At 44.2% G+C, this 16,092-nt stretch overlaps 1 protein-coding gene across 3 annotated transcripts in view; it reads left to right on the top strand.

Moving 5' to 3' along the window:
• The window catches only part of PLD2 (phospholipase D2), a 36,920-nt gene that overhangs the window by 13,345 nt on the left and 7,483 nt on the right, over positions 1–16,092 (top strand). For all 3 annotated transcript variants that reach the window (XM_072149976.1, XM_072149975.1, XM_072149974.1), the window contains exons 9-18: positions 3,414–3,557; positions 10,917–11,066; positions 11,184–11,267; positions 12,874–12,952; positions 13,938–14,048; positions 14,127–14,303; positions 14,652–14,775; positions 14,867–14,985; positions 15,078–15,185; positions 15,348–15,452. In XM_072149976.1, the coding sequence (XP_072006077.1) occupies positions 3,414–3,557; positions 10,917–11,066; positions 11,184–11,267; positions 12,874–12,952; positions 13,938–14,048; positions 14,127–14,303; positions 14,652–14,775; positions 14,867–14,985; positions 15,078–15,185; positions 15,348–15,452 (1,201 nt within the window). The remainder of the gene's footprint in view (positions 1–3,413; positions 3,558–10,916; positions 11,067–11,183; positions 11,268–12,873; positions 12,953–13,937; positions 14,049–14,126; positions 14,304–14,651; positions 14,776–14,866; positions 14,986–15,077; positions 15,186–15,347; positions 15,453–16,092) is intronic.

Genomic DNA, 16,092 nt, shown 5'->3' with positions numbered 1-16,092 from the left:
GTGTAGTATGGCTACGCTCTCCTTATACGGTGTAGTATGGCTACGCTCCACTTATACGGTGTAGTATGGCTACCCTCTCCTTATACGGTGTAGTATGGCTACGCTCTCCTTATACGGTGTAGTATGGCTACGCTCTCCTTATACGGTGTAGTATGGCTACGCTCTCCTTATACGGTGTATTATGGCTACGCTCTCCTTATACGGTGTATTATGGCTACGCTCCCCTTACACGGTGTAGTATGGCTACGCTCTCCTTACACGGTGTAGTATGGCTACGCTCTCCTTACACGGTGTAGTATGGCTACGCTCCCCTTATACGGTGTAGTATGGCTACGCTCCCCTTATACGGTGTAGTATGGCTACGCTCCCCTTATACGGTGTAGTATGGCTACGCTCTCCTTATACGGTGTAGTATGGCTACGCTCCCCTTATACGGTGTAGTATGGCTACCCTCTCCTTATACGGTGTAGTATGGCTACGCTCTCCTTATACGGTGTAGTATGGCTACGCTCTCCTTATACGGTGTATTATGGCTACGCTCTCCTTATACAGTGTATTATGGCTACGCTCCCCTTACACGGTGTAGTATGGCTACGCTCTCCTTACACGGTGTAGTATGGCTACGCTCTCCTTACACGGTGTAGTATGGCTACGCTCCCCTTATACGGTGTAGTATGGCTACGCTCCCCTTATACGGTGTAGTATGGCTACGCTCCCCTTATACGGTGTAGTGTGGCTACGCTCTCCTTATACGGTGTAGTATGGCTACGCTCTCCTTATACGGTGTAGTATGGCTACGCTCTCCTTATACGGTGTAGTATGGCTACGCTCCCCTTATACGGTGTAGTATGGCTACGCTCTCCTTATACGGTGTAGTATGGCTACGCTCTCCTTATACGGTGTAGTATGGCTACGCTCTCCTTATACGGTGTAGTATGGCTACGCTCTCCTTATACGGTGTAGTATGGCTACGCTCTCCTTATATACAGAGTAGTATGGCTACGCTCTCCTTATATACAGTGTAGTATGGCTACGCTCTCCTTATATACAGTGTAGTATGGCTACGCTCTCCTTATATACAGAGTAGTATGGCTACGCTCTCCTTATATACATTGTTGTATGGCTACGCTCTCCTTATATACAGAGTAGTATGGCTACGCTCTCCTTATATACAGAGTAGTATGGCTACGCTCTCCTTATATACAGAGTAGTATGGCTACGCTCTCCTTATATACAGAGTAGTATGGCGACGCTCTCCTTATATACAGAGTAGTATGGCGACGCTCTCCTTATATACAGAGTAGTATGGCTACACTCTCCTTATATACAGTGTAGTATGGCTACGCTCTCCTTATATACAGTGTAGTATGGCTACGCTCTCCTCATATACATTGTTGTATGGCTACGCTCTCCTTATATACATTGTTGTATGGCTACGCTCTCCTTATATACAGTGTAGTATGGCTACGCTCCCCTTATACGGTGTAGTATGGCTACGCTCCCCTTATACGGTGTAGTATGGCTACGCTCTCCTTATACGGTGTAGTATGGCTACGCTCCCCTTATACGGTGTAGTATGGCTACCCTCTCCTTATACGGTGTAGTATGGCTACGCTCTCCTTATACGGTGTAGTATGGCTACGCTCTCCTTATACGGTGTATTATGGCTACGCTCTCCTTATACAGTGTATTATGGCTACGCTCCCCTTACACGGTGTAGTATGGCTACCCTCTCCTTATACGGTGTAGTATGGCTACGCTCTCCTTATACGGTGTAGTATGGCTACGCTCTCCTTATACGGTGTATTATGGCTACGCTCTCCTTATACAGTGTATTATGGCTACGCTCTCCTTATACAGTGTAGTATGGCTACGCTCTCCTTACACGGTGTAGTATGGCTACGCTCTCCTTACACGGTGTAGTATGGCTACGCTCCCCTTATACGGTGTAGTATGGCTACGCTCCCCTTATACGGTGTAGTATGGCTACGCTCCCCTTATACGGTGTAGTGTGGCTACGCTCTCCTTATACGGTGTAGTATGGCTACGCTCTCCTTATACGGTGTAGTATGGCTACGCTCCCCTTATACGGTGTAGTATGGCTACGCTCTCCTTATACGGTGTAGTATGGCTACGCTCTCCTTATACGGTGTAGTATGGCTACGCTCTCCTTATACGGTGTAGTATGGCTACGCTCTCCTTATACGGTGTAGTATGGCTACGCTCTCCTTATATACAGAGTAGTATGGCTACGCTCTCCTTATATACAGTGTAGTATGGCTACGCTCTCCTTATATACAGTGTAGTATGGCTACGCTCTCCTTATATACAGAGTAGTATGGCTACGCTCTCCTTATATACAGAGTAGTATGGCTACGCTCTCCTTATATACAGAGTAGTATGGCGACGCTCTCCTTATATACAGAGTAGTATGGCTACACTCTCCTTATATACAGTGTAGTATGGCTACGCTCTCCTTATATACAGTGTAGTATGGCTACGCTCTCCTCATATACATTGTTGTATGGCTACGCTCTCCTTATATACATTGTTGTATGGCTACGCTCTCCTTATATACAGTGTAGTATGGCTACGCTCTCCTTATATACAGTGTAGTATGGCTACGCTCTCCTTATATACAGTGTAGTATGGCTACGCTCTCCTTATATACAGTGTAGTATGGCTATGCTCTCCTCATATACAGTGTAGTATGGCTACGCTCTCCTTATATACAGTGTAGTATGGCTACGCTCTCCTTATATACAGAGTAGTATGGCTACGCTCTCCTTATATACAGAGTAGTATGGCTACGCTCTCCTTATATACAGAGTAGTATGGCTACGCTCTCCTTATATACAGAGTAGTATGGCGACGCTCTCCTTATATACAGAGTAGTATGGCTACACTCTCCTTATATACAGTGTAGTATGGCTACGCTCTCCTTATATACAGTGTAGTATGGCTACGCTCTCCTCATATACATTGTTGTATGGCTACGCTCTCCTTATATACATTGTTGTATGGCTACGCTCTCCTTATATACAGAGTAGTATGGCTACGCTCTCCTTATATACAGTGTAGTATGGCTACGCTCTCCTTATATACAGTGTAGTATGGCTACGCTCTCCTTATATACAGTGTAGTATGGCTACGCTCTCCTTATATACAGTGTAGTATGGCTACGCTCTCCTCATATACAGTGTAGTATGGCTACGCTCTCCTCATATACAGTGTAGTATGGCTACGCTCTCCTCATATACAGTGTAGTATGGCTACGCTCTCCTCATATACAGTGTAGTATGGCTACGCTCTCCTCATATACAGTGTAGTATGCTTATGCTTCTCTTATATGTTGTAGTGTGGTTATACACTTGTTACATTGTGGTTTTGTTTCCTCTCTCTGTTTTCTGCAGGTGGTTTGTGGTAAAAGATTCCTTCCTCCTTTACATAACTCCGGATTCTGGACAGATTTCCTTTGTCCTCCTTTTTGATCCTTTATTCAAAACCGCAAATTCAACAGAGACTAAATGTGGGGTTAGTGTGCAGAGCTATCAGAGGTAGGTGACCACTAGGTATGCCTTGTAATATGTCACAGTACACCCATACCTCCCAACTTTCAAGGGAGGGAAAGAGGGACAAGAGGGCAGCGCGAGAAGCGCGCCGCCGCGATTTTTCCCATGTAAGCCACACCCACTTGCCACGCCCCTTATCAATTACAGAAATTCACAAATAATCTTTTCCTTCATATTTATATATTACGTTGGTAAATAACATAATTTTGGAATCACTGACCGTATTTTTACCCATTGTAAACAAAGCTAAACATGTCCTTGTTACCACAGTAGAAACTGATATGCAACCTTGGCGTTACAAAATGCAACATGTGAACGTAGCCTAAATGGAACTTGTCAGCAGAAATTGGCCTAGTAAACCACTTGCAGTGTGTTGTCCTCTAGATTGTGTTCCTTCCATGACCCAGGGTGGTGGCATCATGCAGTCAGGAAAGGGGAGAGTTTAACACTAAAGTCAAGCTCACCCTGCCTCAGGACTCCTCCTCGGTTTTAATTAACATCATGAACCAGGCTTCAAGGGGCCCAGTTGGTGATGTGGCTTCATGCAAAATTCTCAGCCTCTGACTTTATACAACCAATTTAAATGTCAAAGTTGATTTTCAGATTTTCTGCTTGACAATATTCTGCTCGTGGTATATTATGTCAATTTCTGCTGACGGGTTCCAAATCTTCAACAGAAAATATTTGTTTGAACACAGCCTTATCAATCAGGTCTATTGGTTACATGACTTCTCCAAACTTGGATAACACTTGCTGTCCTCCCCCCCCCCCCCTCAACTATTTCAATTTAAAGAGATAATAAGGGAAAATAACAAAAACATTTATTTTCAAAACGTAAGGTGCAATAGAACATTAAAGTAGCTTTGGCAGAATCCTTTTTAAAGGAAACCTACTACTTGTAGTGGCAGGTTTCTGATGGAAATAGCGGGCACCAGCTCAGGGTGAGGTCAGGGTGAGCTCAGGGTGAGGTCAGGGTGAGGTCAGGGTGAGCTGGTGCCGGAGCTTATTTTCGTTAGTGTTTTAAACCGCAGTATCGCGGTTTAAAACACTTTTGAAACTTTATAGCCGGCGCAGGGAGGTACGCGCTCGGCACTTACCATGCGCGCGGCTCTCCTTCACTTCCTATGTAGCCGCGCGCACGGTAAGACACGGTATGTCACAGTACAGGGATAATACACACAGTGATATCACAGTACAGGGATAATACACACAGTGATGTCACAGTACAGGGATATTACACACAGTGATGTCACAGTACAGGGATAATACACACAGTGATGTCACAGTACAGGGATAATACACACAGTGATGTCACAGTACAGGGATATTACACACAGTGATGTCACAGTACAGGGATAATACACACAGTGATGTCACAGTACAGGGATAATACACACAGTGATGTCACAGTACAGGGATATTACACACAGTGATGTCACAGTACAGGGATAATACACACAGTGATGTCACAGTACAGGGATAATACACACAGTGATGTCACAGTACAGGGATAATACACACAGTGATGTCACAGTACAGGGATAATACACACAGTGATGTCACAGTACAGGAATAATACACACAGTGATGTCACAGTACAGGGATAATACACACAGCGATGTCACAGTACAGGGATAATACACACAGCGATGTCACAGTACAGTGATAATACACACAGTGATGTCACAGTACAGGGATAATACACATAGTGATGTCACAGTACAGGGATAATACACACAGTGATGTCACAGTACAGGGATAATACACACAGTGATGTCACAGTACAGGGATAATACACACAGTGATGTCACAGTACAGGGATAATACACAGTGATGTCACAGTACAGGGATAATACACACAGTGATGTCACAGTACAGGGATAATACACACAGCGATGTCACAGTACAGGGATAATACACACAGCGATGTCACAGTACAGTGATAATACACACAGTGATGTCACAGTACAGGGATAATACACAGTGATGTCACAGTACAGGGATAATACACACAGTGATGTCACAGTACAGGGATAATACACACAGTGATGTCACAGTACAGGGATAATACACACAGTGATGTCACAGTACAGGGATAATACACACAGTGATGTCACAGTACAGGGATAATACACACAGCGATGTCACAGGACAGGGATAATACACACAGCGATGTCACAGGACAGGGATAATACACACAGTGATGTCACAGTACAGGGATATTACACACAGTGATGTCACAGTACAGGGGTAATACACACAGTGATGTCACAGTACAGGGATAATACACACAGCGATGTCACAGGACAGGGATAATACACACAGCGATGTCACAGGACAGGGATAATACACACAGTGATGTCACAGTACAGGGATAATACACACAGTGATGTCACAGTACAGGGATAATACACACAGTGATGTCACAGTACAGGGATATTACACACAGTGATGTCACAGTACAGGGGTAATACACACAGTGATGTCACAGTACAGGGATAATACACACAGTGATGTCACAGTACAGGGGTAATACACACAGTGATGTCACAGTACAGGGATAATACACACAGTGATGTCACAGTACAGGGATAATACACACAGTGATGTCACATAGGTCTTCATCCTTTGTCTCTTGCAAAGTGATGTCCTTCATCCTGTTGGGAGTTGTAGTATTTCAGAATGTGGGGGGGCAGGGGTCGGGGAGCTGTGTCCCCAGTGTGTATTACTTCTGCAGGATCATTAATGAGATGACTGTTCTCTTCTTTGTGGTTCGGCTCAGAGTCGCTGCCAAGACCCTCTACAGTGAAGGGTTTGGGGGGATGGGGCTTCTTTCCCATAATTCATTTTTCCCAGCTTACTAAATCAAATGACTTCCATAATCTCAGTAATGTGACCTTGTGTATTTCATGGATAAAGAGACGTCCTTATTCCAGCAGTGAATTCTGGATAAGCGCCTATAAATAATCAGAACCCCCCCCCCCCCTCCTCTGGACGATCTGTGGAAACTATAAAATTATTCTATATTTTCCTATGAGGAACATGTGTCATGGGGGAGAAAAACTTTCCATATATTCATAATATGAAGGTCTCTGAATATTGACAGCATTTTCCATTCTTAAAGCAGCTGTTTGTGCTCCAGAGCTGCAGTTCCTACTGTGACAGGAAGTTGTTGTCACTTCCTTCCTGTTTCCTCTGCTCCTCACTGCCCATCCAGGGTAATGTCACAACAGGGGCTATTCCCGCTCCTAATCTGACGTTGAGGTTACTACATAACCAGCCATATGTCCAATCAGAGCACACAAACTCAATACAAATAATTGGGCAAACCTAAACAATCCTTAACCCCTTAAGGACGCAGCCTGTTTGCAGGTTAAGGCTCGCAACTTTTTTTTGAAATTTGACCAGTGTCTCTTCCTGTGGTAATAACTTTTGAACACTGTTACTTATCAAAGCGATTCTGAGATTGTTTTTTCCCCACATGTTGTACTTCATTTTAGTGGTAAATTTTGGCTGATAAGTTTTGCGTTTATTTACAAAAAAAAGAAAAAAATGATGAATTTTTCGAAAAATTTGCCATTTTCGAAATTCTAAATCACCGCGTTTTCAGGCAGACGGATTTACCACCTAAATAACTTGCAGAATAACATTTCCCATTTGTCTACTTTACATTTTCATAATTTTTGAAATGTCTGGATAATTTATTTTGACGTCACGCGGCTTACAAATCGAATAGCGATTTTCCGTATTTTCGGAATTGACTATTTTGGGGATAAATACTGTTTGAAATCAAATTTTACATATTTAGCATCAAAACCCCCTATATAACCAACCCATTTTCAAATCTGCACCCCTCAAACTATCAGAAACAGCATTTACAAAGATTGTTAACCCCTTGAGATCTTCATAGTAATTGAATCAAAATGGCGGTGAAATTTAGAATGGTCAAATTTTGACGGTTATACGTTCACTTAGCCCTAAAATTTACACATTTCCAAAAGATAAAAAGAGAAAACTCACCATAAAATTTGTTCTACAATTTCTCCTGAGTGCAGCGACCCCCCACACGTGGCCGTTACTTGTGTTATGGGGGCACAGCGAGGCGCAGAAGGGAAGGAGCACCCTGCAGCTGCCAGGATTTTAGTTTTCTCGTTGCCCCCTTTTGAAGGCTATAAAATTTTCGCTTTTCCGTTATTTGGGCCATGTGACGGCATTTTTTTTGCGGGACGAGATGCTTTTTCCAGTGTTACCATTTTGGGGTTGGTATCACCTATTGTTGAAAATTTAGGAACTTTTTTTGAGGTCATGAGTAGAAAAGCATCAATTCTGTACTGGATTTTTTACTTTTTTTTTTTTCGTGTTCACCGTATATCCTAATAATCCTGTTATCTTTATTCTATGGGTCGATACGATTACGGGGATACCAGACATAAATATTTTTTCTTATCTTTTACTAAATTTGCCAAATAAAACCCTAATGTGGGGAAAAATCTATCATTTTTGCATCGCCGTCTTCCAAGTGGCATAACATTGTTACGTTTTTGGCTACAGAGCTGGTTGATGTCTTTTTTTTTTGCGGGACATGTTGTTCTTTGCAACAATATCATTCTGGAGTACATATGTTTTGTTGATCACTTTTTATTGCATTTTTAGTGGGATATAATAGGTAAAAATCATAATTTTTGGCGGGTTTTTGACGTTTTTTTTACGGCGGTCATCATATGGGTTCAATAGTTATTTAGTTTTATTCTATGGATTGTTACGGACGCGGTGATACTATATATGTGGGGTTTGTGTTATGATTTAGACTTTTTTGAGCGTTATATGTCTCTTTATATGTTTTGGGGCTTATGGGCATTTTTAGTGATTTATAAAGTAATTTTTTATTGAAAAACATTTTTTTTTACTTTTTTTTACATGATCCACCATGGGATATGAACAAGCAATCATCTGATTGCTTGTTCTTGATAATACTCTGCAATACTAATGTATTGCAGGGTATTATCAGTGCCAGCCTATGCAGATGCATAGGCTGGCACTTTGCCTTTAAGATGACGTCACAGACGCCATCTTAAAGGTAAACCCTCCAGGCTTCTCTGGGGTCCCGATCGGACCCCAGAGGAGCCAAAACAGCGATCGCCCCCCCCCCCCGAAAACGGTGCGGGGGGGGGGGGGCGATCGTGGGGTAAAGACCCCCAGAAGGCATGTTAAATGCCGCGGTCGCGTTGACCGCAGCATTTAACGGGTTAAACACCCGCAATCGGAGCCCACTCCGACCGCGGGTGTTAGCCGGGGATGTCAGTGGTAGATTACCGCTGAAATCCCGCGGCTAACGATGCCGGTTCAGCTGCTATACAGCGCTGAATCGGCATCGTCTCTGCGCCGTAGCTGTACTGCGCTGAGCGCTAATCGCGGGACTCAGCGCAGTACAGCTACGGCGCAGAGCGCTAAGGGGTTAAAGAGAACCTGTCACCACATTTATCACAAATACAGCTAGTGACAAGTTCCCATAGAGCCCTATTAACAAATGCAAGACTTCTTTTAGCTAAAAATTGTTTCCCTCACATCCCCATAAAATCAACTTTGTTATCTTACCTGGCATACACCCAGATCTAGCAGTAGTCGGAGGGGGCGTGAGTTCATCAATCCCTCCTCATGCCGCCTCACGATTCAGCACTGCATGTCATGTGACCAGGGTGATGTCATTTTAGTTCCTTTTACATTTGCAACATCTACCCCATGTATGTATCTGATCACATGATATCACAACAGCTTCCATGGACTTCTCCTCCTCCCCATCCACTATGTTGTGAAATCATATGAATAGATACTTTCATGGTGGAGATTTTGCAAATGTTAGTGGGTAAAACCAAAAAGAAGGGAGGCATTTAGTTAATAGGGCACTATGGGAACTTGTCACATCGCTGCCACCTGACACTGGGCTATATACGAATATTAACCCCTTAAGGACGGAGGGTTTTTCGCCTCATTTCTCGCTCTCCAACTTCAAAAATCCATAACTTTTTCATTTTTCCGTGTACAGACCTGTGTGAGGGCTTATTTTGTGCGTAACAAATTTTACTTTCCTGTAATGTTATTTATTTTAACATGCCGTGTACTGCGAAGCTGAAAAAAAATTCCAAATGTGGAAAAATTGAAAAAAAAACGCACGTGCGTCACGTTCTTGTGGGCTCAGTTTTTACGACTTTCACGCTTCGCTCCAAATAACACGCCTACTTTATTCTTTGGTTCGGTGCGATCGCGGTGATACCAAATTTATACAGGTTTTATTGTGTTTTAATACATTTTCAAAAATTAAACGAATGTGTACAAAAAAGAAAAAAAAATTTTTGCCATCTTCTGACGCTAATAACTTTTTCATACTTTGGCGCACGGAGATGTGTGAGGGGTCATTTTTTGCAAAATGAGGCGACGTTTTCATTGCTACCATTTTGAGGTCTGTGCGACATTTTGATCATTTTTTATTTCATTTTTTATGTTATGTAAAAAGGTGTAAAAGTCGCATTTCGGACATTTGGGCGCCATTTCCCGCCTCGGAGGTCACCGCCGGCCGTAACCGTTTTTATATTTTGATAGATCGGGCATTTTGGGACGCGGCGATACCTAATATGTCTGTGATTTTTACTGTTTGTTATGTTTTATATCCGTTCTAGGGAAAGGGGGGTGATTTGAACTTTTAATATTTTATTAATTTTTTTTATTTTTTAAACTTTTTTTTTTCTTTTTTTTTTCTTTTTTTTTTCTTTTTTTTTTCACTATCTTTTAGACCATCTAGGGTATATTAACCCTAGATGGTCAGATCGCTGCTACCATATACTGCAATACTTCTGTATTGCAATATATGGCATTTTTGCAGCACATTCATTACAATGAGCCACTGGCTCATTGTAACGAATATGCAGCTGCCAGATAGTCTCGGGTCAAACGAAGACCCGAGGCTACCATGGTAACCGATCGCCGACGTCTTTTAAACGCCGCCGGCGACTTTGGCGGCGGCGTTTAGGGGGTTAATAGCCGCGATCGGTGCAAGCACCGACCGCGGTTATTAGCGGTGGGGGTTTTGTGCAAAATGCAAAAACCCCCACCTTTGTATGAAGAGGACTCAGCCCGTGAGCCCTCTTCATACATCCCTTATACCTCTGCGCCGTAGAGCTACGGCGCAGAGCGTTAAGGGGTTAAACTGTGAATATTAGCCATACAAAGACTAGTGATGACCAGTTTTGGTACCTATTATCTACCAATTAGCAGCAATCTTCAACTTGTAATTTCGAAATTTTCGGCAAAAAGTTTTTCAGATGACAACGTTTCTTGTGAACCTTACAGGACGCTGTACCTGAAGTTCGGTGGGTATCGCCAGGCTCGCTGGTGGGCGCAGCAGATCACCCAGATTGCTGAGGAACAAGGGAAGGACTTCCTCAGTCTTCATCAGTTTGACGCTCATGCTCCTGTGAGACATAAGACCCAAGTGAAGTGGTGAGGATGGGCCGGGGTCTTCTCACTCTTAGACCAGGCCACCACTATCCTCCTTGTATGTCTTGAAGCCATTTGTACTTATCAGCTATTGTATTTATACCGTGTTGTCTTCTTCAGGTTTGTTAATGGCGCCAATTATTTTGCCGCCGTGGCAGATGCTCTGCTGCAGGCTCGGGAGGAAATCTATATCACGGACTGGTGGTAAGCTCAGGCGGTGGGAAGATTTCTGTGGAATTTATAGAAAATGTGTAGAGGACCGACAATGACTGGTATAGGGATGAGAGGGATGGGAGGCCAAGTGGACTGTGAAAGGATGGAGGGCACATGGACGGTTGGAGAAGGGCGGCCAAATGGATTGGCTAGAAAGGGAGGCCTCGTACTCTGTTGAGGAAGGACGCTGAAGAAGACTTCAAGGAAGGGCGTCTATTCAGATTGTTGGGAAAAGGTGGCAACTAGAGATGAGCGAGCACTAAAATGCTCGAGTGCTCGTTATTAGAGACAAACTTTTCCTGATGCTCGAGTGCTCGTCTCGAATAACGAGCCCCATTGAAGTCAATGGGAGACCCGGGAATAAAATGTGTTATTTAATTGAAAAAGAATGTCTTCTGATAAGTGATCAGATGTATGCAAACATCTGCAATCTATTATTCACTGTTCTGCGCGTATATTATCTCCCGACAAGTTATCAGATGTGAAGAACAGTGAAGAATAGAATAAAAACAGTGACCACAGGATCATGTAAGTGAAAAACACAGTGAAGAATAGATTGCAGATGTTCGGCACATCTGCTTACTTGTCGGGAGATACGCTGTCCCGGGATCCGCTCCTCTTCTTCCACTGAAGTCTCCCCGATCTCTCTGCCCTTCCCGATGTCTCTGTGCGGCTGCCCCGCTGTCTCGGTGCCTGCCGCTGCCCGTGCTGCTCCCCGTGCCTGCCGCTGCCCGTGCTGCTCCCCGTGCCTGCCGCTGCCCGTGCTGCTCCCCGTGCCTGCCCCTGCCCGTGCTGCTCCCCGGTGTCTCTGTGCTGCTCCCCGGTGTCTCTGTGCTGCTCCCCGGTGTCTCTGTGCTGCTCCCCGGTGTCTCTGTGCTGCTCCCCGGTGTCTCTGTGCTGCTCCCCGGTGTCTCTGTGCTGCTCCCCGGTGTCTCTGTGCTGCTCACCGTGTTCTTCAATGTGTTCTTCACATACTATTTTGTTTGCACCGTTCCGCGCGTATCTTCCGACAAGTAAGCAGATGTGCCGAACATCTGTAATCTATTCTTCACTGTGTTTTTCTCTTAAATGATCCTGTGTTCACTGTGTTCACTGTTTTTATTCTATTCTTCACTGTGTTTTTTTAATTAAATGCTCGATCTCGAGCAGGGGAAATACTCGTCCGAGCAACGAGCCGTTTCGAGTACCTTAATACTCGAACGAGCATCAAGCTCGGACGAGTATACTCACTCATCTCTAGTGGCAACATTTTCAGGAATGCTAGCCACCACGAGGGAGGGCAACCATGCCAAAAATTGTCCACAAGAACTGTCACAGTTGGACCACTGGAGTGCTGGTTTGAAGCCACACGTGGGAATCTAGTAGGGGGACACAATTTTTTCATGTGTAGTTTCAAGATTGCTCCCCAGACAAACATCCAGGAGCAATTTTTAATACGTTCTGCCAAGCTATTTTTTTTTTTTTTTTTTTTTTTTTTTTTTTTTACAAGGTTTCTTCTTTGGATTTGGTGGGACCAGGACAGATCTTTGCCTTATTGTATGAACCTTCTACCAGGTACTTCTACAACTGATCTGTTGCCTTTTCCTTAAATTTGTAGGCTCAGTCCAGAGGTCCACCTAAAGCGGCCAGCTTATAATGATGACTTTAGACTGGATATTATTCTAAAACATAAGGCGGTGAGTAATGAAAGTTTCCATCTTCTTGAGCCAATAACATTTCTCATCATCGCTACTTTTATAGCAATAACGGTATCTTTAGTGAAGTGGTTGGAGACTACTGAGGAGCATCGTGAAGTAGAAGCCACAACTACTAAAACTAGTTGGTTGCAAAAGGTGGTGAACCTCCTAAATCCAATAAGGACAATATATTGTCCTTATTAAAAATGTCTATGCCTAAACACACTTGGAGACCTATATCGGGCATAGCACATTAATCAGTTGAGTCACTAAATTACTTTCTAACTCTCCTAATCAATTATGTAGGCAACTAATTTAATGTAGGACAATGGTTCGATACAAAAGCTCCTCAGAGATCTTCTTCTGGTGTTCTTCGAAATCGTCAGTGATCTTCTTCTGGGAATGGTCCATTTAGATCTTCTTCTGGGCATTGATCATTTAGATCTTCGTCTGGGCATGGACCATTTAGATCTTCGTCTGGGCATGGACCATTTAGATCTTCGTCTGGGCATGGTCCATTTAGATCTTCTTCTGGGCATGGCCATTTAGATCTTCTTCTGGGCATGGCCATTTAGATCTTCGTCTGGGCATGGACCATTTAGATCTTCGTCTGGACATGGACCATTTAGATCTTCGTCTGGACATGGACCATTTAGATCTTCGTCTGGACATGGACCATTAAGATCTTCGTCTGGACATGGACCATTAAGATCTTCGTCTGGACATGGACCATTAAGATCTTCGTCTGGACATGGACCATTAAGATCTTCGTCTGGACATGGACCATTAAGATCTTTGTCTGGGCGTGGTCCATTTAGATCTTCTTCTGGGCATGGCCATTTAGATCCTCGTCCGGGCATGGACCATTTAGATCCTCTTGTGTATTGGATGCACGTGGATAGATTTCTGGGTCAGGTCTAATTTCCTCAATTGAGACTTGTACTTTACAATTTAGAATGTGGTTTTGCTTTACTCTCTATTGCAGGAGGACGGGGTGAAAGTTTTTATCATACTGTTTAAGGAAGTGGAAATGGCACTTGGTATTAACAGTGGCTACAGCAAGAGAGCCTTGATGCTCCTGCACCCCAACATTAAGGTGAAAAACCAAAGCTCCGTTGATGAGACCCCAATACTTGTCATGGCCATGTCTTATCTTCTCATTCCATGTTTTCAGGTGATGCGTCACCCGGATCACTTGTCCTCCATAGTCCTCCTCTGGGCCCATCATGAAAAGATGGTGGCCATTGACCAGTCTGTTGTGTTCTTGGGAGGCTTGGACTTGGCCTACGGGCGATGGGATGATCATAATTACCGATTGACAGATTTGGCACCTCCAGAGACACAGCAGCAGGTACCGATCTACATGGAGGACCTTTGAACAAATGTTTTATTGCTTCTGCTCTTCTTCTCAGTCGTCTACCATGATACTGAAGGAGAATGCTCCTGTTACTCCTGTACCTTTTATCACTCCTGCTTCTGTGCCTAGATTTACCCTCCTCTTGCTCCTCCGTCGCTATATAACTACTGCTGGCACTTCTTAAATAATATGACCTCCACATAACCACTGAACCCTACATTGTATATTCATTTAACCCTTCTTCACGTCCTGCCTTTCTCTGATCTCTCTTCTTTCAATGTCTGTCCTCTTGTTGGTTGTTTCTCTAACCCTTTAAGGTGGACTCCCGCTGTCTCTCACCAGAATGGAACCTCAGCTGTTGACCATCCTACAGAAGACCCCACCACGGAGTGCCAGACCTGGATGGGCAAAGACTACAGTAATCTCATCCTTAAAGACTGGGTGCAACTGGACAAACCCTTTGAAGGTAAGAAAGTGAAACATGGGAAGTACTTGGTCTACACCCTACTGGAGGAGGGGCAGAGTCATCTTTTGTTTTCATCCCCGAACAATTCCAGATTTCATTGATCGGATGAGGAATCCTCGAATGCCATGGAGGGACATTGGTGCAGTGATTCATGGGAAAGCGGCCAGAGATGCTTCTCGACACTTCATCCAGAGGTGGAACTTTATCAAGGTGAGCAGCGGGATCAGCAGTATATATGACAATGTATAAATCCTATAGCCTGCAGAGAATATTGCTCATTAACCCTTCGTTCTGTGTCCTAGACCAGAAAGTACAAGAGTCCAGACTATCCATATTTGCTTCCCAAGTCTCTGACCACAGCAGAGCGATATCCGTACACAGTCCCGGGATGTCACAGCGCAAGTGTGCAGGTGCGTGTGTATACGCAGATGTGTGTGTGTGCGCAGGTGTGTGTGTACATGATCGTGTAAGGAGGACTTCCTCTAGGAAGGAAGTCCTGGGCTCTGTGTTTTTAGTCCCAGGCTCTGTGTTTCTAGTCCTGGGCTCAGTCTTCTCCCATCCTCTCTGTGTAGTTGCTGCGCTCGGTAGATCGCTGGTCGGCCGGCTGTAATGAGTGCTCCATCCTCGGGGCGTACCTGCACTGTATATCCCAGGCGGAGCACTACGTGTACATAGAGGTGAGTGCACCACATGTGTGTATTATCACTTCAGTGAGTTACCAGTTAACCCCTGTACACAATCCTGACGACCTTCACCTCACAAGAGTTTCTGCATCATCTGCAGACAGGGGAAGCAGGTTAACCACTCCCTTCCCTTCCTGCGACAGCTCAGACATGTGCCCTTCCCCACCTCGTGTTCTCGGCCCCGGTGACTCACTGCTGTGCTTGTTTTTAGAGAAAAATCCTCTAGTTAAATGGTGGAAGAATGTTTTTGGTTAGCATCTTTTTGTATCAGTTCTCTGCAGACCCCCAACTCCAAATTATGGTGCCCACTCCTGCTTATAGAGCCGAAAAGAGGGGCCCGAACATAGCTCAGGAGAGCTGAGATAATATAAAGAAGCATTGTTACTGGGGTGTCTGGGTCCTGCTTCATGGGGCCCCTCCAGAGTCTGTATCTACCTGTATTAATCTCCATGCAGGTAGCGCCACCTAGAACAGAATTTCATGAAAAAAATTAAGATTATTGTTGTCATTTTGTTGCTTTTCTTGTGTTTTGGCTCTTCTCCCTGTTGTCCGCCTCTTGAGGCCTCCACCGCTCTGTGTGACCTCCCAGTGTCCTCTGCACCATCTCGCAGATACAGGTCTGTAATCTTCTATT

This window comes from Engystomops pustulosus, chromosome 4 (genome assembly GCF_040894005.1).
Source record: "Engystomops pustulosus chromosome 4, aEngPut4.maternal, whole genome shotgun sequence".
In the NCBI taxonomy this organism is placed as follows: Eukaryota; Metazoa; Chordata; class Amphibia; order Anura; family Leptodactylidae; genus Engystomops; species Engystomops pustulosus.
Note: the sequence above shows the minus strand (reverse complement) of the source record. Positions and strands in the feature narration are given on the sequence as shown.